The sequence below is a fragment of the Acanthaster planci genome, linkage group LG20 (assembly GCF_054643075.1).
Source record: "Acanthaster planci isolate LZ-2023a linkage group LG20, COTS_SCS, whole genome shotgun sequence".
In the NCBI taxonomy this organism is placed as follows: domain Eukaryota; kingdom Metazoa; phylum Echinodermata; class Asteroidea; order Valvatida; family Acanthasteridae; genus Acanthaster; species Acanthaster planci.
The window spans coordinates 1,820,617-1,838,144 of NC_141796.1; the positions used below are offsets into that span (position 1 = coordinate 1,820,617).

The 17,528-nt window shown below is 42.5% G+C and overlaps 2 protein-coding genes across 10 annotated transcripts in view; one reads left to right on the forward strand and one right to left on the reverse strand.

Annotated features, from left to right (window-relative positions):
- The window catches only part of LOC110975435 (nucleobindin-2-like), a 30,497-nt gene extending 19,519 nt beyond the window's left edge, over positions 1–10,978 (forward strand). For 5 of the 7 annotated variants that reach the window (XM_087130272.1, XM_087130277.1, XM_087130275.1 and 2 more), the window contains 2 exons: positions 237–437; positions 6,915–10,978. In XM_087130272.1, the coding sequence (XP_086986398.1) occupies positions 237–437; positions 6,915–7,574 (861 nt within the window). In that variant the 3' untranslated portion in view covers positions 7,575–10,978. The remainder of the gene's footprint in view (positions 1–236; positions 438–6,914) is intronic. The other 2 variants (XM_087130276.1, XM_087130279.1) reach the window with 2 other exon arrangements.
- The window catches only part of LOC110975459 (immunoglobulin superfamily member 10-like), a 42,490-nt gene continuing 35,923 nt past the window's right edge, over positions 10,962–17,528 (reverse strand). For all 3 annotated transcript variants that reach the window (XM_022227979.2, XM_022227980.2, XM_022227978.2), the window contains 3 exons: positions 15,974–16,115; positions 14,348–14,524; positions 10,962–13,654 (listed from right to left, as the gene is read on the reverse strand). In XM_022227979.2, the coding sequence (XP_022083671.2) occupies positions 13,459–13,654; positions 14,348–14,524; positions 15,974–16,115 (515 nt within the window). In that variant the 3' untranslated portion in view covers positions 10,962–13,458. The remainder of the gene's footprint in view (positions 13,655–14,347; positions 14,525–15,973; positions 16,116–17,528) is intronic.

A 17,528-nucleotide genomic window follows, 5' to 3' on the forward strand; every position in this document is an offset into this window, starting at 1 on the left:
CCTCCAAATCTTCCCTAAAAACATGTAATAGGCCTTACCTTCTCCATTGACAAATAACTTATTGTTGGGGGCTTCCTGAGTTACGTTTTGCCCCGATGTCCCTGTTTCTGGGCCTTTTGCCTTTTCTACCTTCAACTCTGTTATCCCAATGTCAAATTATCCACGGTTCGGGGCCACCAGCAATTGTTAAACACCAACAGTTCATGTATACATCCCCCCCACTGTCCATGGTCCAGGCCAAAGCAGCTATCTCCAATCCCCAGCAGTTGGCTGACCAAGTAATCCAGGCCGCTGCGGATCACGAAGCTGAAAAATTCCACCAAGCCAGTCAGCAAATGAAGAAACTGGTAGACGAAGTGGCCAACCAGGTCAAGGCAAATGCACAAGGGGGGCAAAAACCGCAAGACAATACACAACACCAGCAACAGCAGCAGCAGGTAAAAGAATTCACCGTTGCATCCTCGTTGACGTGGCTGACTGGTTGCGTATCGTTTGTGTCTCACAAGCAACGTCTCGTATGTACACCTGTCTTTTTGCCACTGCTGATGCAACATGTTGCGACAGCGACGTGCAACATGTTGCGACAGCGACGTGCAACATGTTGCGACAGCGACGTGCAACATGTTGCACCCCCATTCTCAGCATCGCCAACTGATTCCAGATTGTTTCTGTAAATGAAGTAACATTTGCACTCCACCTTCTTACTAAAGGCAAAACATGTTCTAGCAAATTTGCTACCGGAACATGACTAACTCATTGTACAACATCTGTTGCAAAGCGTTGCATCCTCGTTGCATCACATTTTCAACATGACTAACTCATTCTACATGGACGGTACTGTGCTTGTTTTTCACGATCAAAGTGACAATTGTACTCTGTTCTTTCCCAAAAGGCAAGCTGATCACAGAACTGCTCAGTACTGTGGCAACATGTTGCGACAGCGGTGCGTACAACATGGGTTGCAAAGCGTTGCATCTCCGTTGCATCACATTTTCATCATGGCTAACTAATTCCTGATGGCTTGTTTTTAACGTGAAATAACATGTACACAGCTGTTTGCCATTGGAAAGCTAATCACAGACCTACGGGCTGCTGTTGCGACGTGTTGCAACAACGTTGCTCATATTTGCAGTGCTCGACTCTTTTGCTGAAGGCAGACTTTTCATGGAACTATGCACTCCTGTTGCAACACGACCTTCTTTGCTGCACACTTTTCAACCACCTGTTGTCTCTGTCGATCTTTGCTCTGAACAAACTCTTGTACACGTACATAGCTGCAACACCTGAAGTTAAAGCTCTAAACGTGAAAAACTCTGAACGCTGAAAACCCTGAACCATGAAAACTCTGAATGTTGAATTGCCTTCATCTGTCAAAACCCCATAACCCATTTGTTACCGGGTCCCACAAAACGAGTCATAAGGTCATTTTGCCAGTATTTTATTTGTATTAGGAAAGGTAAACAGAGTTCTTGGTCTTGAAGTATCACTCAATTTGGCATCCAGATGTAAATGGCCAATATGCAGGCAAAAAAGGTTGATACCGTTAGTTTCTGTTGGTTTCCCTAGTGCAAGATTGTTTTGCAGTCCTGGAACTCAAAGTGGTGCCAGCGAATTGTCATTTATTTCATTAGGCTGAGTCATATTTACATGAGCTTTGAAGCTGTCCACTAAAGTTGTTAAAAACCCAACTTCCCTTGCATTTTCACTTCAAACCTTCATCAGTCCTTCAAAAATCCTCCACCTCTGCTGGAAACCAATGGCACATTCTTTGCACATCCGCTTTCAAGGGGCATCAAGCCCCATGTACATGTACAGTAACAGTGGCTGGGCTCTACCTTCCTTAATCCTACAAAAACCCCCCACTTTGTCAGAAGCCAATGGCTCATTCTTTGTACCTCCACTTCCAAGGGGCATCAAGCACCACACAAGCAACAGTGGCTGGGCTCTACCTTCCTCAATCCTGCTAAATCCTCCAAAAACTCCGGGCAGATTTTGAAAGATCTGCAAGGGTGGAATTACTGAATTCTTCAGTGTTAAAGTACATGTGTTTCAGCCATGACTAACTTCAGATGCACAAAGCTTTAGAAATGTTTCTGTTCGAGATAACTACTAATAAATATGCTTTGCTACGTAACAATTACTAATGAATATGCACTGCCACATAACAACCACTGCTCATGAACTTCATGAATATTCATGTCATCTCATATTAACAAGTCATCATATTCTCTATGTGGACAGAACAGTTAACATTTACCATTATTCCTTGTATCTAACCTTTCTATTTGTCAGCCATGTCAGCCATGATTAATATAACTTGACCGTGTATTAACACTCGGTGTTTAACTACAGTATTGCTAGAAAGGGATGCCTCATCTGTTGGCATCGGCAAATTTTTTTTTCTGATCAGTAACGCTGTACCACAGCCAGTGAACGTCAGATTTTCTAACCCAAAAAAGCTGCTGGGGGCAGGATTTTTGACTACCAGATTCTTCAACCGTGCAATTGCGCTTTGGCCCAACCAAGCGGGACGCATTGATACAGTGGCCGTGAAAATAAAACACATCCTCTGTAGACAAATAAAGAAAATTATGTTTCTGTACACGTCGTCCAGCTTCAAGTGGTTAATATACATGTATATAAACCCCCCAATTTAAAAATACCTCCCTCCTAAATGCTGAACTCTTTTGTGATCATGCTACACTTTGTTTGCGTACATGTGCGTTTTCCTACGGTTCTCAGTGGACCGTGGGCCCCTGCTGGCTCTGTAGGGAAGTGGTGTCATCAGTGCAGAGGTTTTAACTTTTAAAGTTCATGAAATCTTGTCACATTGAGCAACGGAAACAGTTCAGATTTAACACCTGTTCTATTTGTGTCTCAATTTCAATTTGTCAGTGAATGGAAACGAACTCCAAGGTAAAGACGAATTCCTGTGTTACTCAGCGTTACTTGCTTGCACTGTTCTTTTGCTTTCCTTTTCTTGTCATGCCATTGTGAGGCACCGTTTTTGTCTGTTGTGGTTTTTGCATCATTGCTTTTTTTGCGAGATGATTCTCTGTGTTGTTTCAGAGATCTGCACTTTTGTTGTTTTGTATTTCTGTGTACATGTATTCGGTTTTCATGCTGAAACGCCACAATTTTCAAAATGCGCAAACAAGTGGGAACGTGGTTTGCAATCCAGGGATCTAACATTCATTTTCTAACCACATTTTATATCTTTTACTTTTTCAATCCCTCAAAACCTTGGAAATATATTTTCTTACCAAACTAGTTACATCATGCTATAGTAGTACATGTTTGGAGGGCCCTTTTTGGCTCAAATAGCTTATCATTATGAGTTGTTGCTTATCTTGTTAGTATTTCTACAGAAATTAGTCACCTGTTGTATTGTTTGGATGAAGCCTTTTATATCAATGTACAGTTTGAGAGACTTCAATTTCAAATCCAAATGTCTGCTCTTGAGATTTCCTTATCTGCTTGCTTTGCTCTTAAAATGTTTCTTTTTTTCAAAATAGACATTTTTGAGTTTGATCTGAAAGTTTTCAACAATTGTGCAATGATTGCAAGAAATGAACCTAGGGTCTACAGAAAAACGTAGCTCTAATGAGTGGAGCGTTAGTATTCCTCTTCGAATTTGGACGGGATCTTTCATACTAACGCTCCACAACATTACATATAGTCAAGTGACAACGGTTCTCAAAATTCCAAAGACTTACCGAAAATACCGGTACCTTTTTCACCGCCTACTAGCTTTCTTAAATGCCGAAGGCAAACTTGTGGGGCTTTGGTGGTATTTCTGACTTCACAATGTATCAAAATCCAACTGTTTTGCTCGACACACGCACAACACCAAAACTTATCAACGCCTGCTCCATTCAAATATGCAGGGCGAGATTTTGCTACCGCAATAACTCTATGGGCAAGCATGGTTAATACGTACGATCCCGTCCAAATTTCAAGAAAGAGGAATACTAACACTCCACTCAGTAGAGTTACGTTAGAAAAAGCTATAAAAGAGCGTATGCCAGGCAATACAGTGAAGGGGCCCAGTCACGATAGCAGTGTTTCCCCAATGATGATAGATTTCTGCAAGTACAATTTACATGTATCTCAACATCAAAAATATTTTAAATTTGTGAACAGGCGTACCAGCTTATAGTTTGAATGAAATACAGCTTTTCATGTTCTCACGAAGTTGTTCTTCCCTTTTGCGCTCAGAAACGGACGAAACAAATCTCACCCGTCAGTTTTGACATTAAAAATGGACGTGAATGATTTCAGAAGAGAAGATTGCTCTCTGGTCTGTAGAGAGTCTCTTGTTACAGCCTCCACACCGATGCACAAGGCATGGCAAAAATGTAACATCGTCGTAGAAACACTGCTTTAGACCCTATTCACTTGAAGGCTATTTTGTTCCCTAGATCTGTTTTATATATTGCAAAATGTAGATTAGGAAGGCACCAGACTGTTTTATAATTTCACGCGTTCCAAGCCTCCCTTCCAAAAATGTTCAGAATCTGGCGAGGTATTATTCTGTATGTTCAATCGTGAATTTGAAATTATTCATCAGAGTAGACAGGTGCAAATTTGTCATGAAATTTCATTTTATTGTTTTGATTTTACTCCCAACATTAAAAAATGAAGGGCTAACCTCGCTTTCAAATTCAATATGGCCGTCCCCATGAATATAGTCTTATGAACTGTGACAGTGACTGACTGGCCCTGTTTACCATGTGCACGAACAGGAATATCACTGAAATGTCACATCTGTTTTCATGCCATTTTGCCATTTCTTACATTTGCAGTTTATAATGCAAAAAAAATGCCAAAAGTAAAATCTGTACGTAAAGTCACTGTCGTTCAAGTTATTTTTTGCACATCATGATGTGTTGGTTGTTGTTCACTATGTTCACTGGCCCATTTGCTGGAATATAATTATCAATATTGGCACTTAAACCATGCTGCACATATTTTTTCTTTCCGCAAAAAAGCGTGGTCCAAAGCTCTCATATTTTAAGTTGCTGCAGCTGAATTTTCAATGCTCCAGGGTGCTGTGTTTGCCATGGTCTCGTATGGACTGTGTCCTGCAATAGTATGGTCTATGGTGTTCTACGTGTGTGTCTAAAGTATTCTGTATGGTCCATGATATTTTGCATGGTACTCGTGCTTTGTGTGGCGTAATTCATGGTATGCTGTATGGCCAATGTGTGGTCATGCTTCATGGTGTGGATCTACATATACTGACGTATTAAGTATGATACTGTCTGTGGTATGATATACATGTACATGTGATGGTGCAAGTATTCTGTATAGCCCATGATATTTTGCATGGTACTCGTGCTTTGTATGGCCTTATGCATGGTATGCTTTATGGCCAATGTGTGGTCATGCTTCATGGTGTGGATATACATTACTGATGTACTGTGTATGATAGTGTCTGTGGTATGATATATGACACATGTAATGGTCCAAGTATTCTGTATTGTATTCTTGGGTAAATCGCACACGGTGCAGTACCATTGCCGTGGTTGCTCACAGTAGGTTGGTATTCTTCAGAATTTATGGAATATACATTTTGTTTTTGTAATGAGCCTTTTGCAAGGTAAATTTGAATAAAGTCTTGTACACTGAGTTACTCGTATCTGATTGCACTTTAACATGACAATTTGCATTCCCCAGACTAAAGACACGGTTGCTGTACCTCGTGATATGGGGCAAGCTTTTGCATAGCGACCACCATCTCTGGAATGGACTGGTTCCTTGGTGCCCTTCTTATCCATTGAAAACAGTGTATTGAGGCAAGGCGTCTCTTATTGTAACTAAGCAAAAGCTTGCCCCGAATCACGAGGTATTGGTAACAGTGTCTTTAGTATGGAGAATTCAAACCGTTATGTTCACCTGGATTGAAAGAACTCAGTGTACCAGCTTTTATTCCAATCTAACTGGCAACAGGCTTATTCTGGTTAATTGGGATTATGCTGTTTTGTTTTCATGGCGTTTCCAGCCACTCCGGCTATTTGCGCCAGTAAGATTTATTCATAACCATTATTAATCAGCATTACATTACGGACTTGGGAAGAAGGTCTAGTTTTAGAGGCAGGAGGAAACCGGAGTACCCGGAGAAAACCTGCGAGAGAGAGTACGGACTGGAAACCAAATGCACTTAAAGCCTGGGCCAAGCCGGGACTCGAACTCGGGCCTCATTGGTGCCAAGCGAGGAAAGAACCGCTACGCTAACCAGCTCCCCCCTAATTGGGATTATGCCATGGATGACACGTTTGTACTCAAGCAGCTCATTATGCTGAAGCTGTAGTTTTTAGTACCAGTATGGGAGCTAGGCTAGCCACATCCGATCTTTCTTATGATAGCCTGAATATCATACCGCATTTCCCTGGAAACTGGTTCCTGTAACGCCGTGGGTATTTTGCATTGTGATGGAATCCAGGCTACCACTTTGTGGATCCCCCCAGCATATACTCTGATTCCATGTAGCCTGGAAGCCATTCAGGAGTTTCTGTTTGAGTTGGAGTTATCTCATGGGGCCCAGAGGCAGGTTTTGAAACCAGAACTCGTGCAGCTGAAATTGGAACCTGTTGGTGCGTAAAACTATTCTGGGCTGGGGGATCCACTGCCTTTGTTCATAAATATTTTTGTGGTGTGTACGTGTACTTGGTTCGAAGTACTCACAGTTGAAATGCCCCTCCTCACCAAACCCAGCAAAAGACCTGTTGCGTCTAATAGAGTGGTTAATCTGACAAACTTGGCCATTGCTGTCTTATACCCTGACCTACATGTACAATAGTTATTACTGCCCAGGCGTAGCCCATAGTAGCAAACTCAAAATCTTCACTAATGCAACGTGGAATGAGATGTGATCTGCACGGTCAATTGAATTTTGTTCTTTCTTGTTGCAGCAACAAGCACAAATAGATGCCCAGAAAATAGCCCAACAAGCCCAACAGCAACAAGCCCAAGTCAAGGCCCAGCAGGAGGCAGCACAGAGAGCCCAACAGCAGCAAGCCCAACAAGCCCAACTGAAAGCCCAACAAGAAGCCCAACAGAGAGCCCAACAGCAAGCCCAACAAGAAGCCCAACAGAGAGCCCAACAAGAAGCCCAACAGAGAGCCCAACAGCAAGCCCAACAAGAAGCCCAAAGGCAGGCTGCCCAAGAGCAGGCTGCCCAACAGCAGGCCCAATTGAAAGCTCAACAGCAAGCCCAACAGCAAGCCCAGCAGCAGGCCCAATTGAAAGCTCAACAAGAGGCTGAACTGAAAGCCCAACAGCAAGCCCAACCGCAAGCCCAACAGCAAGCCCAACCGCAAGCCCAGCAGCAAGCCCAACCGCAAGCCCAACAGCAAGCCCAACAGCAAGCCCAACCGCAAGCCCAGCAGCAAGCCCAACAGCAAGCCCAGCAGCAAGCCCAACAGCAAGCCCAACAGCAAGCCCAACAGCAAGCCCAACAGCAAGCCCAGCAGCAAGCCCAACAGCAAGCCCAACAGCAAGCCCAACAGCAAGCCCAACAGCCCGGTATGCCAGCCCCTGCAGCCAATCAGAACCCACCAGGATCACAGTAATCAAAAACCTGACTTCAGCAAACATTCCAGGGGACGATTTCACGAAACTAAATATAATCCAGCATTCCTACATTTGTAATGAAAACAAGTTGCACATTTCGTTTTAGAAATTTTATAGCAGCTCATGAAAAGTTTAAATGAGTTGGGGAGGTACATATTGAGTCTTTCCAAAGTCTCCTTTAATAAATAACAATTTCATTGTCTTGAAAAGAGTTGCATAAATTTATAAATTTTTTGTACACATGGCAGGAAATGTTTACTTTGCCAAGGAGAAACCTTGAAATTGCAAACTAAAGAACTGTCTTGTGTAACCTTTGTTCAGTTGGTCTTGATAGCCAGCTGCCTCTCTGTTTTTTGGTTTTGAGACATTGCGAAAAAAAAAAAAAACACTGGATTCCTGGCTGATAATATTTGACATTGTCTCACTGAAATCCACAAAACTTTGTTGTACTTAAATATGACGCTTGTGATATAACGCAATTAAAATGACCCCAGTAAAAATTCTTGGTCAGATACGTTGCATTGATTGATTTCTCATCATTGTCATAGCATGGGTTATGGGTGTTGACCAGTTTCGTGAAATCGAACCCACAACTTTTAAGGTATTGTCCTCGATTCGAAGGTGATGGGAAGCAACATACATTTAAACCTTAGTTTTGCCATTTCGAGGATCAATTTTTTTCTTTTAAAATCTGTTCTTCTGTTTCTGAAACCTTAATTTCATCTCCTTTCTAGGTCTATAAATCCCTCGGCATCATTTGAAAGCCTTTGTTAAGGGCTTGCACATGCAAATCAGAAGTCAAGTACATGTATACTCAGTTTAAAATGCATTCGTTTTCAACGAGAATTTCTTGGATTCTTTTCCGTCACTCTTGTGAATTCATGTCATTCTCATCTGTAAAAATTATAATACATCTATGTGTGTCTTAATGATAAAGATGACCAAAGAAATTGAGTTCGGAGAGTTTTGAACCTGCCACCTCCAGACCACCATGCCAGTGGTCTACCAACTGGGTTCCCCCCCCCAGCCCTGTGTTGGTGGTTTTCTGGCTAGTTCTCCTGAATAACGATATTGACAATCGGGAAGTACGGCCGACATGGGGGCTGGTAGTTTAGTTGTTGGAGTGTATATTCATGGTTCCACAGGTTACAGGTTCGAATCCCACTCTGCTCAATTTCTTCGTTCATCTTTAGAATCAATGTGTAAGCACCCAGTCATTTTCCGTGTATGGTTTATTTCATGGTATGTGTATATTAGTTATTTATGTTAGTTTTTCTCTTCGGGGTCTTGATGACGAAATTGCAGGTAGCTCTGCTTAACATGTCTGTTTTTTCAAACTCTGTGGGAACTTAAAATGTTATGGAAGCTCAGTCGAAAAAAGTCACATTTGGATTTTAACAAATGCAGTACTTTCCCACTAAAAATGTTGATAGCGACGAGGCAGGTCAAAAGTCAGGGGTCAGAGGTGATAGATCAAAAGTAAGCACATTTACCTAAAGGAGGATAGATACATGTTAATAAACGAGATGCGAGTCATTACCTGGGCATTCATTGTTGAAGCATTTCCTAAAATCAACAAAATCTCCTGCGTCTTACATCCAACTTGAGGGGCAACATACGCAGTATCCCAGTTGGCTGTTTTGACGCCAGGACTCTACACTTCCAAAAGGCTTCAACGTCACTCAAACCATGATTGGAATGTCCTGGACTGCTTTGGACTCACTAGATTTAAATCAGTGTTACAGTCGAGTTCTTTTGCTGGTGTAAACCGCAACCAATAAGGCACCTCCAGACCCCCCAACAAGTGTTAAAATCCAAAAGTGAACAAACGTCTTTGTGATTATGCACAGGCACAAAAATTCAATCATCACGCTCATGTGAAAAGGTGTCACATGGTCAGTTGCATCACGAACTGTTGTATGGCATGTACAATGTCTATGGATGGTACGTCTCTTGGTCGTGCCCCAAAACTGTCCTATACTGTACATCACTTTGTGACGCAACCAGTGACATTGTTCACACTTAAAGGGGAGTTCAACTATTCTCCTGGGATGTAGTTATACTTATGGGTATAATTTGGGGTCATGGACCTTTTACATGTTTTTAGTGTATTACTAGTGTTAAATCTTAATTGGTAGTGTACAACATATGCATGTTGCCGGGTGTTGAGATCGTGTCAAGGTATGGAGACATAGCATAGGATAGGTGAAGGGTACTGTGTCCATGGAGGTGCGTGCATTTTCAAATCTACCGGCAGTTTGACGTACGTCAGAATGTTGAGAGAATTCGAGGGTGCGTGCATTTCTGTGCACATCTGCACTGTATGTATGAGTTGAACACGAAGCATCAAAAATCAAGCGACTGAAAATCGCCAAACAGATTACTTGGGGGCAACTTGATTCTGACTTTTTTCCTTTTTATATTTTTCTCCTGGAAGTGTTTCCCCCGTGTTGTTCCACATGCCCTTATAACAATATCCACTAAGAAGTATCATTTAAGAAGCACATGTATCTATTTCCAATCTCATTAAAACATTCTCTCTTTTTCTCTTAAAAGGATATTTTTCTCCTGACAAGGATCCCACTACCACAACTGTATTTGCAGTGTATACACCGCCCTCTGTTGGTTCATGAAAACCCCGATGATCCCAGTGAACTATGCAAATTTTTTCAGAGAAATAACGAAACTCGCACGATCCAGTTCCCACAGCTGTACAACGAAGAAGTTTGATTGAATGACTGAAGTATGTTTGTCGCTGTTGCAGAAATGCAGTACGCCCTCAAAGGTGCATTTGAAGAATTAAAAGTTTTGGGTTGGGTCAACAGAGGGAGCCCCACGATGCCGAGTGATTGCAAAAAAACAAACCATTTCTAGTGTAGTTTCATGTAGTGTAAACTTGAGGACGTAGACAATTATTGAATTGGGTCATTCCACGAAGTTCGGGCACAGTTTGTGACGGCGTCCCTTATTACATCAGTGAAAATTTTCCCTGCATGTGGATTCTAAATTGACATTGCTCTTGTAGTGGTGTGCTTCATCTTTGCTGAAAAATATGAATTAATCTGTAGTAATGAGAAAATAAAGGGCAATAAAAGTTACCGAGGTAACAAAGGACGCCGTCACAAACAGTGCCCGAACTTCATGGAATGACCCAGTTGCATTTCCTCGAGAGTTCAGCATTGAATGTTTCGTGCAAGGAGTGTTTTGTTGTATGCAAATTGTATTTTGAAAGGAAACTTGTTGCCAAATTGAAGGTGTTTGTTTTGTAATGTTTTGTTGAATATTTGTGCATGCTCACCAAACTGGACAAACCAGTTTGGGGTTTTTCTCTCAACCACCCGTGTATCAGGCTGGAATAAAATATTGGAAATCTATACGCCAAGGAGTAAAATGGCACCGGAAACACAGCTTGTCACTTTAATGTACTTTTTTTCACTATACAGACATGTACACGATGGTTGAAATAATCATCTCAAAGCTTACTGTCAAATACAACGGTGTCCTGAACTTTACAAATTTGTAAGTTCACGATGCATACCCTAAGGGGCAAGTCTTATGCTGATATTAGTAGCCGATTTCACAATCGAATTATACAAACTTAAATTGACAGCATGTTTATATAACTAGCTCTTTGGAAATCTGAACAGCATTGTGCATGAACACTGGACTTTCCATTCTGAAGCCATTCCGTGTTCGTGCTCGTTTTACCTAGTATCAGCGAGACACAATTGATACAGACCTTTTCCCTACTGCCTTCCATGTGGGGCAGGCCAGTTTGGAGTTCACTGTTTACCTCAAAATGGATACTAACACCCCTAGATAGTGTTACAGAGGGTTGACACTTGTCAGAGCCAGGTATAGAGAATTACGACATGAGTGTCGGCATTACTGGAAACCAACTGGCAGGTGTATGGGCCAGTGCACATGGACAGTATACAATGGCCACATGCTCTACTGTACACACATTGAGCAGCCATTTTGTTTCCGAAATCTGAAGCTGGTGCTACTCTCTCTAATATGCAACTCTGGCACATGAAATACTATACAGTATACATTCGGGCTTCATGAGATTTTCTTGAGATTAACACAAGATCTGTTCTTTTGCTTGTGTAATAATGCCCGGCAATAGTTCTCCAGCCATTGGAAGGCCAAAAGCTACAACAGTGATGTAAACGGAGAATTCACAGGTGTATAAGCTTGATGCACCCCACAGCTAAATTCCGTCACATCAATTTAAATATATGCGCCCTTTCCAAAACAAGGCCGAACCATCCAGCGATTGTCAGACTAAATTTCAACAAATAGCAAGGCTTAAGACCACTGGAGTTCTATCCATACCAAGCTGGCCCATAAAAATCAAAGTTCACCACAGAGGCTTTGTATCACTTGGGCTGGCTCAAGTAAACCTTGTGTGCTGTCGTATTAAACTTTAAAAAAAACGGCCTCTCATACACCACAGAGATGGCAGCAACGCATTACTCTATAGGTACAATTTCTTGGAAGGGCCTGTTTATTTGACACGGATCTGAATCACGAGGTCCCTAGGCTGGTTTGTGCTCCATCCCGTTACGCAGGTTCTGGTGTCAGTGGACCAACAATGGATCACTGATCGTAAACCAGATCTGTGAGAAACAAAATGTCACCCAGCAAAACGCGACAACATAAAATGCACGCGTTGCGATCGTGTCGCTACAAACAAAAAGGACACGCCCGAACTACATGGCTTTTTTCTGCTCAAGACAGAATTCCTGGAATATACCCCCTCACAAGAACGATAAGGTACCCATCGATCACACGACAGTCCCCACTCTCCAACAGCTTTTCATACCAGAAACAAAAATGTTCCATTTTTCATCCACCTCTAGTGATCCTTCTTCCTCTAACGTTTACAAATCACATCTAAAATCGTAACTATTTTCCAAAACAAGCGTATCAACATCATAACATTATTTATAGCGAATATTAACTGACCTGCAAAAATAGTTAATATAGAGATTACACAAAGATGGCTTTATTAATTAAAGTCAAGCAAGTGTCAAAAGGTAATTCCAAATACAGTCTCTGTGTGTCACATTTTTCTCGCAATTCACCTCTTTAACTTTGCCCCTCGAGCGTTCATGGCGAACCAACGCATCCGCTCTGGATACCCGTAGAAGTACCGTGTAGTGTACAGTTTTACAAAAATACCAATTCTCTCTCTTCATTTTTCCCCCGATCGTCAAAAAATAATTATAGTACAAGTTTTCTGTATTTCGAAATGCCATTCATTAATATTTCAGGTGTTCCAGTTGGTTGACAGCAATCCACGTGGCCGGAGAGTAAAATTTGATTGGTGGAAAGGCGGTCACATGACTAAGGAATGGCCATGAAACAAACAGGTGTTCAGACATGCGCCACTTGAGTGTTGAAAACAATTCGGTTTCTTTTTTTTAAATTAATACTGCATAACTAGTATTTTAGACAAAATAAAAATCATTCACAAGGGTTCAACTTGTTTGGCATCTTTCCAAAATTCTGAGATATTATTTTCCCCTTTTAAAAACCATTTCAGCCTCGGGTTAGTCGGTGTGACGTGAGTTTTAGCAATAAGTACATCTGATTTTGCCAAACACATTATCAATATACTTCAGCCTCCGTTAATCAAAACTGCCATGGTGAAACGTACCACCAAGTTCCTTTTTTCAAAGACAGCATGCCTTCCGGACATCTCTCAAATGAAACTTGACTCACTCTCTAAACTTGTGATCGTTACTTGGGTAGGACTAGGATTTAATTAAGTAGTCAACATTAGTAGCAATACTGCTCACAGAATTTGGACGTCAGTCTGACCAAGTAGATAATTCATGTCGCGGCTCTTCTGGGAACTGATGAGTTACCCCTGCCTCAGTTGTCAGACAAGCTGGCCACCCCAAAGAAGGGGTCCACCTTCCGTTTGCGGCACTTCCGGAGGAGCCGGCGGTCACCGTTGGGCACCCTGAAGGAATACTGTGACTCGCCCACGCCGGGGGCTCCGTGGAACCCGCCGATGTCGGCCTTGGTGCAGTAGACATACTGACCGTCTGGAGCGTCGCTGGTGCACCTGAAAGGGAACATCGCAACCGGTCACATTGCAATGAATGCATCAGAATGATTGAGGTTTGTCCAGTGCCGTAGCTAGGTTTTACGAGAGGGACAAGGGGCACCAGCATCTAATGGGGGGCACCAGCTTTCAGTGGAATTTGTGGGGGGGGGTACGTCCACCCCAGGCACCCCCTGTGTTTATACGCCACTGGGTTTGCCAAGGGACAGTGTGTTAACTTCAATACCAGCGAATGACTGTTGAAATGGCCATCTAATTGTGGTCTGGCAAAATTAACGATAAAATATAGATGTTTCTTTGCATCACGTGACAACCAATTAACATCTTCATCTGAAGCTGTTTTATTTCATTAAATTAAAATATCACGTCACTAGACCAGTGCCCATAAATTTGTGCTCAACTCTGGGCAACACTTCTGACCATGATGTTTGAAGATTAAAGAGATGTGGCCACGCTGGAGAGACGGCCGCCTCTCTCAAACTCTGGCTACATCTCGGTTTCGGCTCTGCCTGATATCGCTGACTCAAGAGATGATCTATGCTAGAATAGATCGATTATTTACGGCGGGAACGTCAAAAAACGTGTATGATAAAAGCAAAGGAGATTCACAGTTAGACCCAAACGTTAAAAGCCAACAAACTAGTTCTTCAGCCAGTGCCCTAGCTAGAAGCAGAGCAGAAATACGACGCTCACCTGCAGTAGTCGTCCCTCCCGTCGCCGTCCTCGTCTCTCATGTACCACGTGTCCATGTGGCCGGCATCAAACCGCTCGCCGGACATGTAGTTGTACTCGCTGTGGTTCTCAGTGCCGGCTAGAGCGCAGGCTAGCTGCAATGACGTGTCTAGACCACGGGTCAGCGTCATGATAATTCTGTGTAAGGGTGAGGAAATGACCTTTATCTTCACTATCATTTAGCGTTGTTACTTTCTGGATATGAGGTTGAAAGAAAATTCATGCCCCTGTTTATTCAAAGCTAGTATACCTGTTAGCGTGTCTGTATTCCCCTATTTGAAATTAGCAATGGGAGCTGTAATATCCTGTGCTGGATATAAGCTTGAGTTGTTCTGACGATTGCTTGGTTTATTGTGTGCCAGATGCAGGAGTACAACTATACTATACACATATACACTCTATGGGTGCACTGAACTAATTCAAGCTCCATTGAAAATAGTGTAAAATCAACCAAGTTTGGAGCCCCATGGCAGGCAACTGAAGTCCCTGAGGCCTCTCAAACAAAAATCAATGTGCTGTTTGGTCCTTCAGATTTCATTTGATTTTCAATTTTTAGTAGGTTAACCAATGAATTTTTTAATTATCCGCCCAAAACAAACTCACCCCCCAAAAAGTGAATGTTGCCAAGCCCTCCCAGCGGCCATTTTTCAAATGACATCCCTCACCTTCCTGGGGCTCTTCTGACTAATTTTCAATCCCATTTTTGTCTGCTTTGCCCCCAGATGGGTGCCCCTGAATCTACAGAGATGATCCTGGGCCATACTGACACAATTCCACCATTTCCTGGCCCAAACAGACCCCTCTTTTCGAAACAATCTCTGGGGGTACTTTTTCTGCGCCTCGGCCTGGCGGAGAATTTTCCTTGAATTGGGACACTGCACCCCTATACATGGGGTACAATGATTGATGGGTAGCAGGTGGGGCCATCAGGATCCAGAAGAGGGCAGAGCTACAAGGACATTCTAAAATGGGTACCGTTGCTGGGTAGAGTTATGGTGGTCAGGAGTGGACGCGTAAGAGCGCGGGACACTACAGGAGCAAGCACATCAAAACCCCAACTCTCAGATGTTCCAAATTGGGTCAAATTATTGTAAATTCCAGGACATGCGTAGTGGATTGCATTAATTGTATGACTGCCCAATTTCAACAGAAAAGGCCACCAAAATGTGTACATGGTTCATTCTATAAATTCGGGGACCAAAAGTGTGATATTTTTATGTCTCGGTTACACTCGACCTGTGTCATTTGACGTGGAAATATCACTGAAATTGATTTAAAACTATTTCTAGTGGTTAAGCAGATAATTTGCATTAATTCATCACTCCTGGAATACGGGAAAACATTCTGGGTTTACAAAATCATATGTCAGATGTGACACAGACATGAAACTGGACCCCTATATCATATAGAATGACCCAAATATTATAACCTTTCAAATCTTATGTGAAGAACTTCTGAAAATGTACCGTCCGAATTGCAACGGGTGATTACAGCTAAGTTTTTCAAGAGCGCTCACAATAAATCTTTCATTTACCAAATCACCAAAAATGAATTGGCTTTTGACAAAGAAAAGTTTGGTGACTTTACCGACAATAGTCGTTGGCGGCGCCCTGTCCTGTGACGTCAACCCATCCCCGGAAGTATCCCTTCAAGCCAGCGTCCGTTATGTCATAGCGACGAGGCTTGATGGCGGGCCTTTGATCGCCGTCGCAAGGCATCGCTTGGAGCTCTAGAAAATGTACCAAAGTGAAACCTTACATGATAAGGATTTGGCATTGCCGATGAGTGTATAATGCAAGTTGGAATGTCTATGGACTATAGATTAATCGGAGGATACGCCCTTATTGCCAAGCCATCACACACACACACGACCCTGGGAAAAAAATTTTGTTTACATAACAAGCTGGAGATGTCTGACTTGAATAAAGGCTATATAATCGTGGCTCTGGAGGAATTTTTTTTCAAAGGGAAGTATCCAATATCTCAATAGGGAAAGCGTCCAGGAGGATCATGATGACTAGTCTCCTCTCAAGAACCAGTTTCCGATAAGAGAGTACTTGTCCGTCCCCAACTTGTGCAAATAAAAACAACAAAACACGTGGACCAGGGTCTTCTGTTAACTTAAGTGGCAAGTCATAGCACAATGTCTGGGGAATTGAAATTGTTACGTATGTCCAATAAGACAACTCAATCAGTATACCAGATTGTATTCAAATGGACATAACTCGATCGTGAGGCTTATTTGGTGGCAAGATTAGTCTCCACCCTTGGTCAATCTCTTCTCAATTCCATTCACTGGTCACTTTTTTTTCCATAAAAGTGTGGTGCACAAGGGCATCACAGTAGCCACAGGGAGGCCTTGGGGGTGCACGTGCCCCCCCCATGAATTCCCGATGCCCCCAGGTGCCCCCCCCCCGCAAAAAACAGATGAATGGTTATTGATTAGGGCTAACAAAGCTTGCCCCCCACAAAACAACACCACTGAAGTTGGTGCCCCCCCCATAAGATGCTTACCCTTGGGCCCCCCACTAGTAAAATCCTAGCTACACCACTGGTGCACTATTATAGCCATGACTTTCTTGGGCAAAATCAGCATAAAGTCATGCACTGCTCGCACCAGCAAGTAAAATATACCAGATTGGTTCATAACATTCAAAAGATCGACCTGCATTGACTCAAACAGCTGTGAAAGTTGTCTGTCTGAGCAAGGCACGTACTTTTAACAACATGCGTTACTCTTTGTAAGTTGAGTTTGTGAGCCAGCACTTTCAGCCCTCAATTCACAACAGGGTCATCCCACGAAGTTCGGGCACAGTTTGTGGCGGCGTCCCTTGTTACATCAGTGAAAATAAACATCTTTTTTCCCTGCATGTGGATTTTAAAATGACATTGTTCTAAATCTAGGTTCTTGTAGTGGTGTGCTTCATCTTTGCTGAATAATAAGACTTAATCTGTTGTAATGTGAAAATAATGGGCAATAAAAGTTACCGATGTAACAAGGGACGCCGTCACAAACTGTGCCCGAACTTCATGGAATGACTCAACAGCGAGTCAAAAATGAGTATACAGTTCTTGATAACGCAATCTCTGAGTACGTGTGGTTCTGATAAGAACTGGAGGGAACTCAACGTTTCGAACAGTA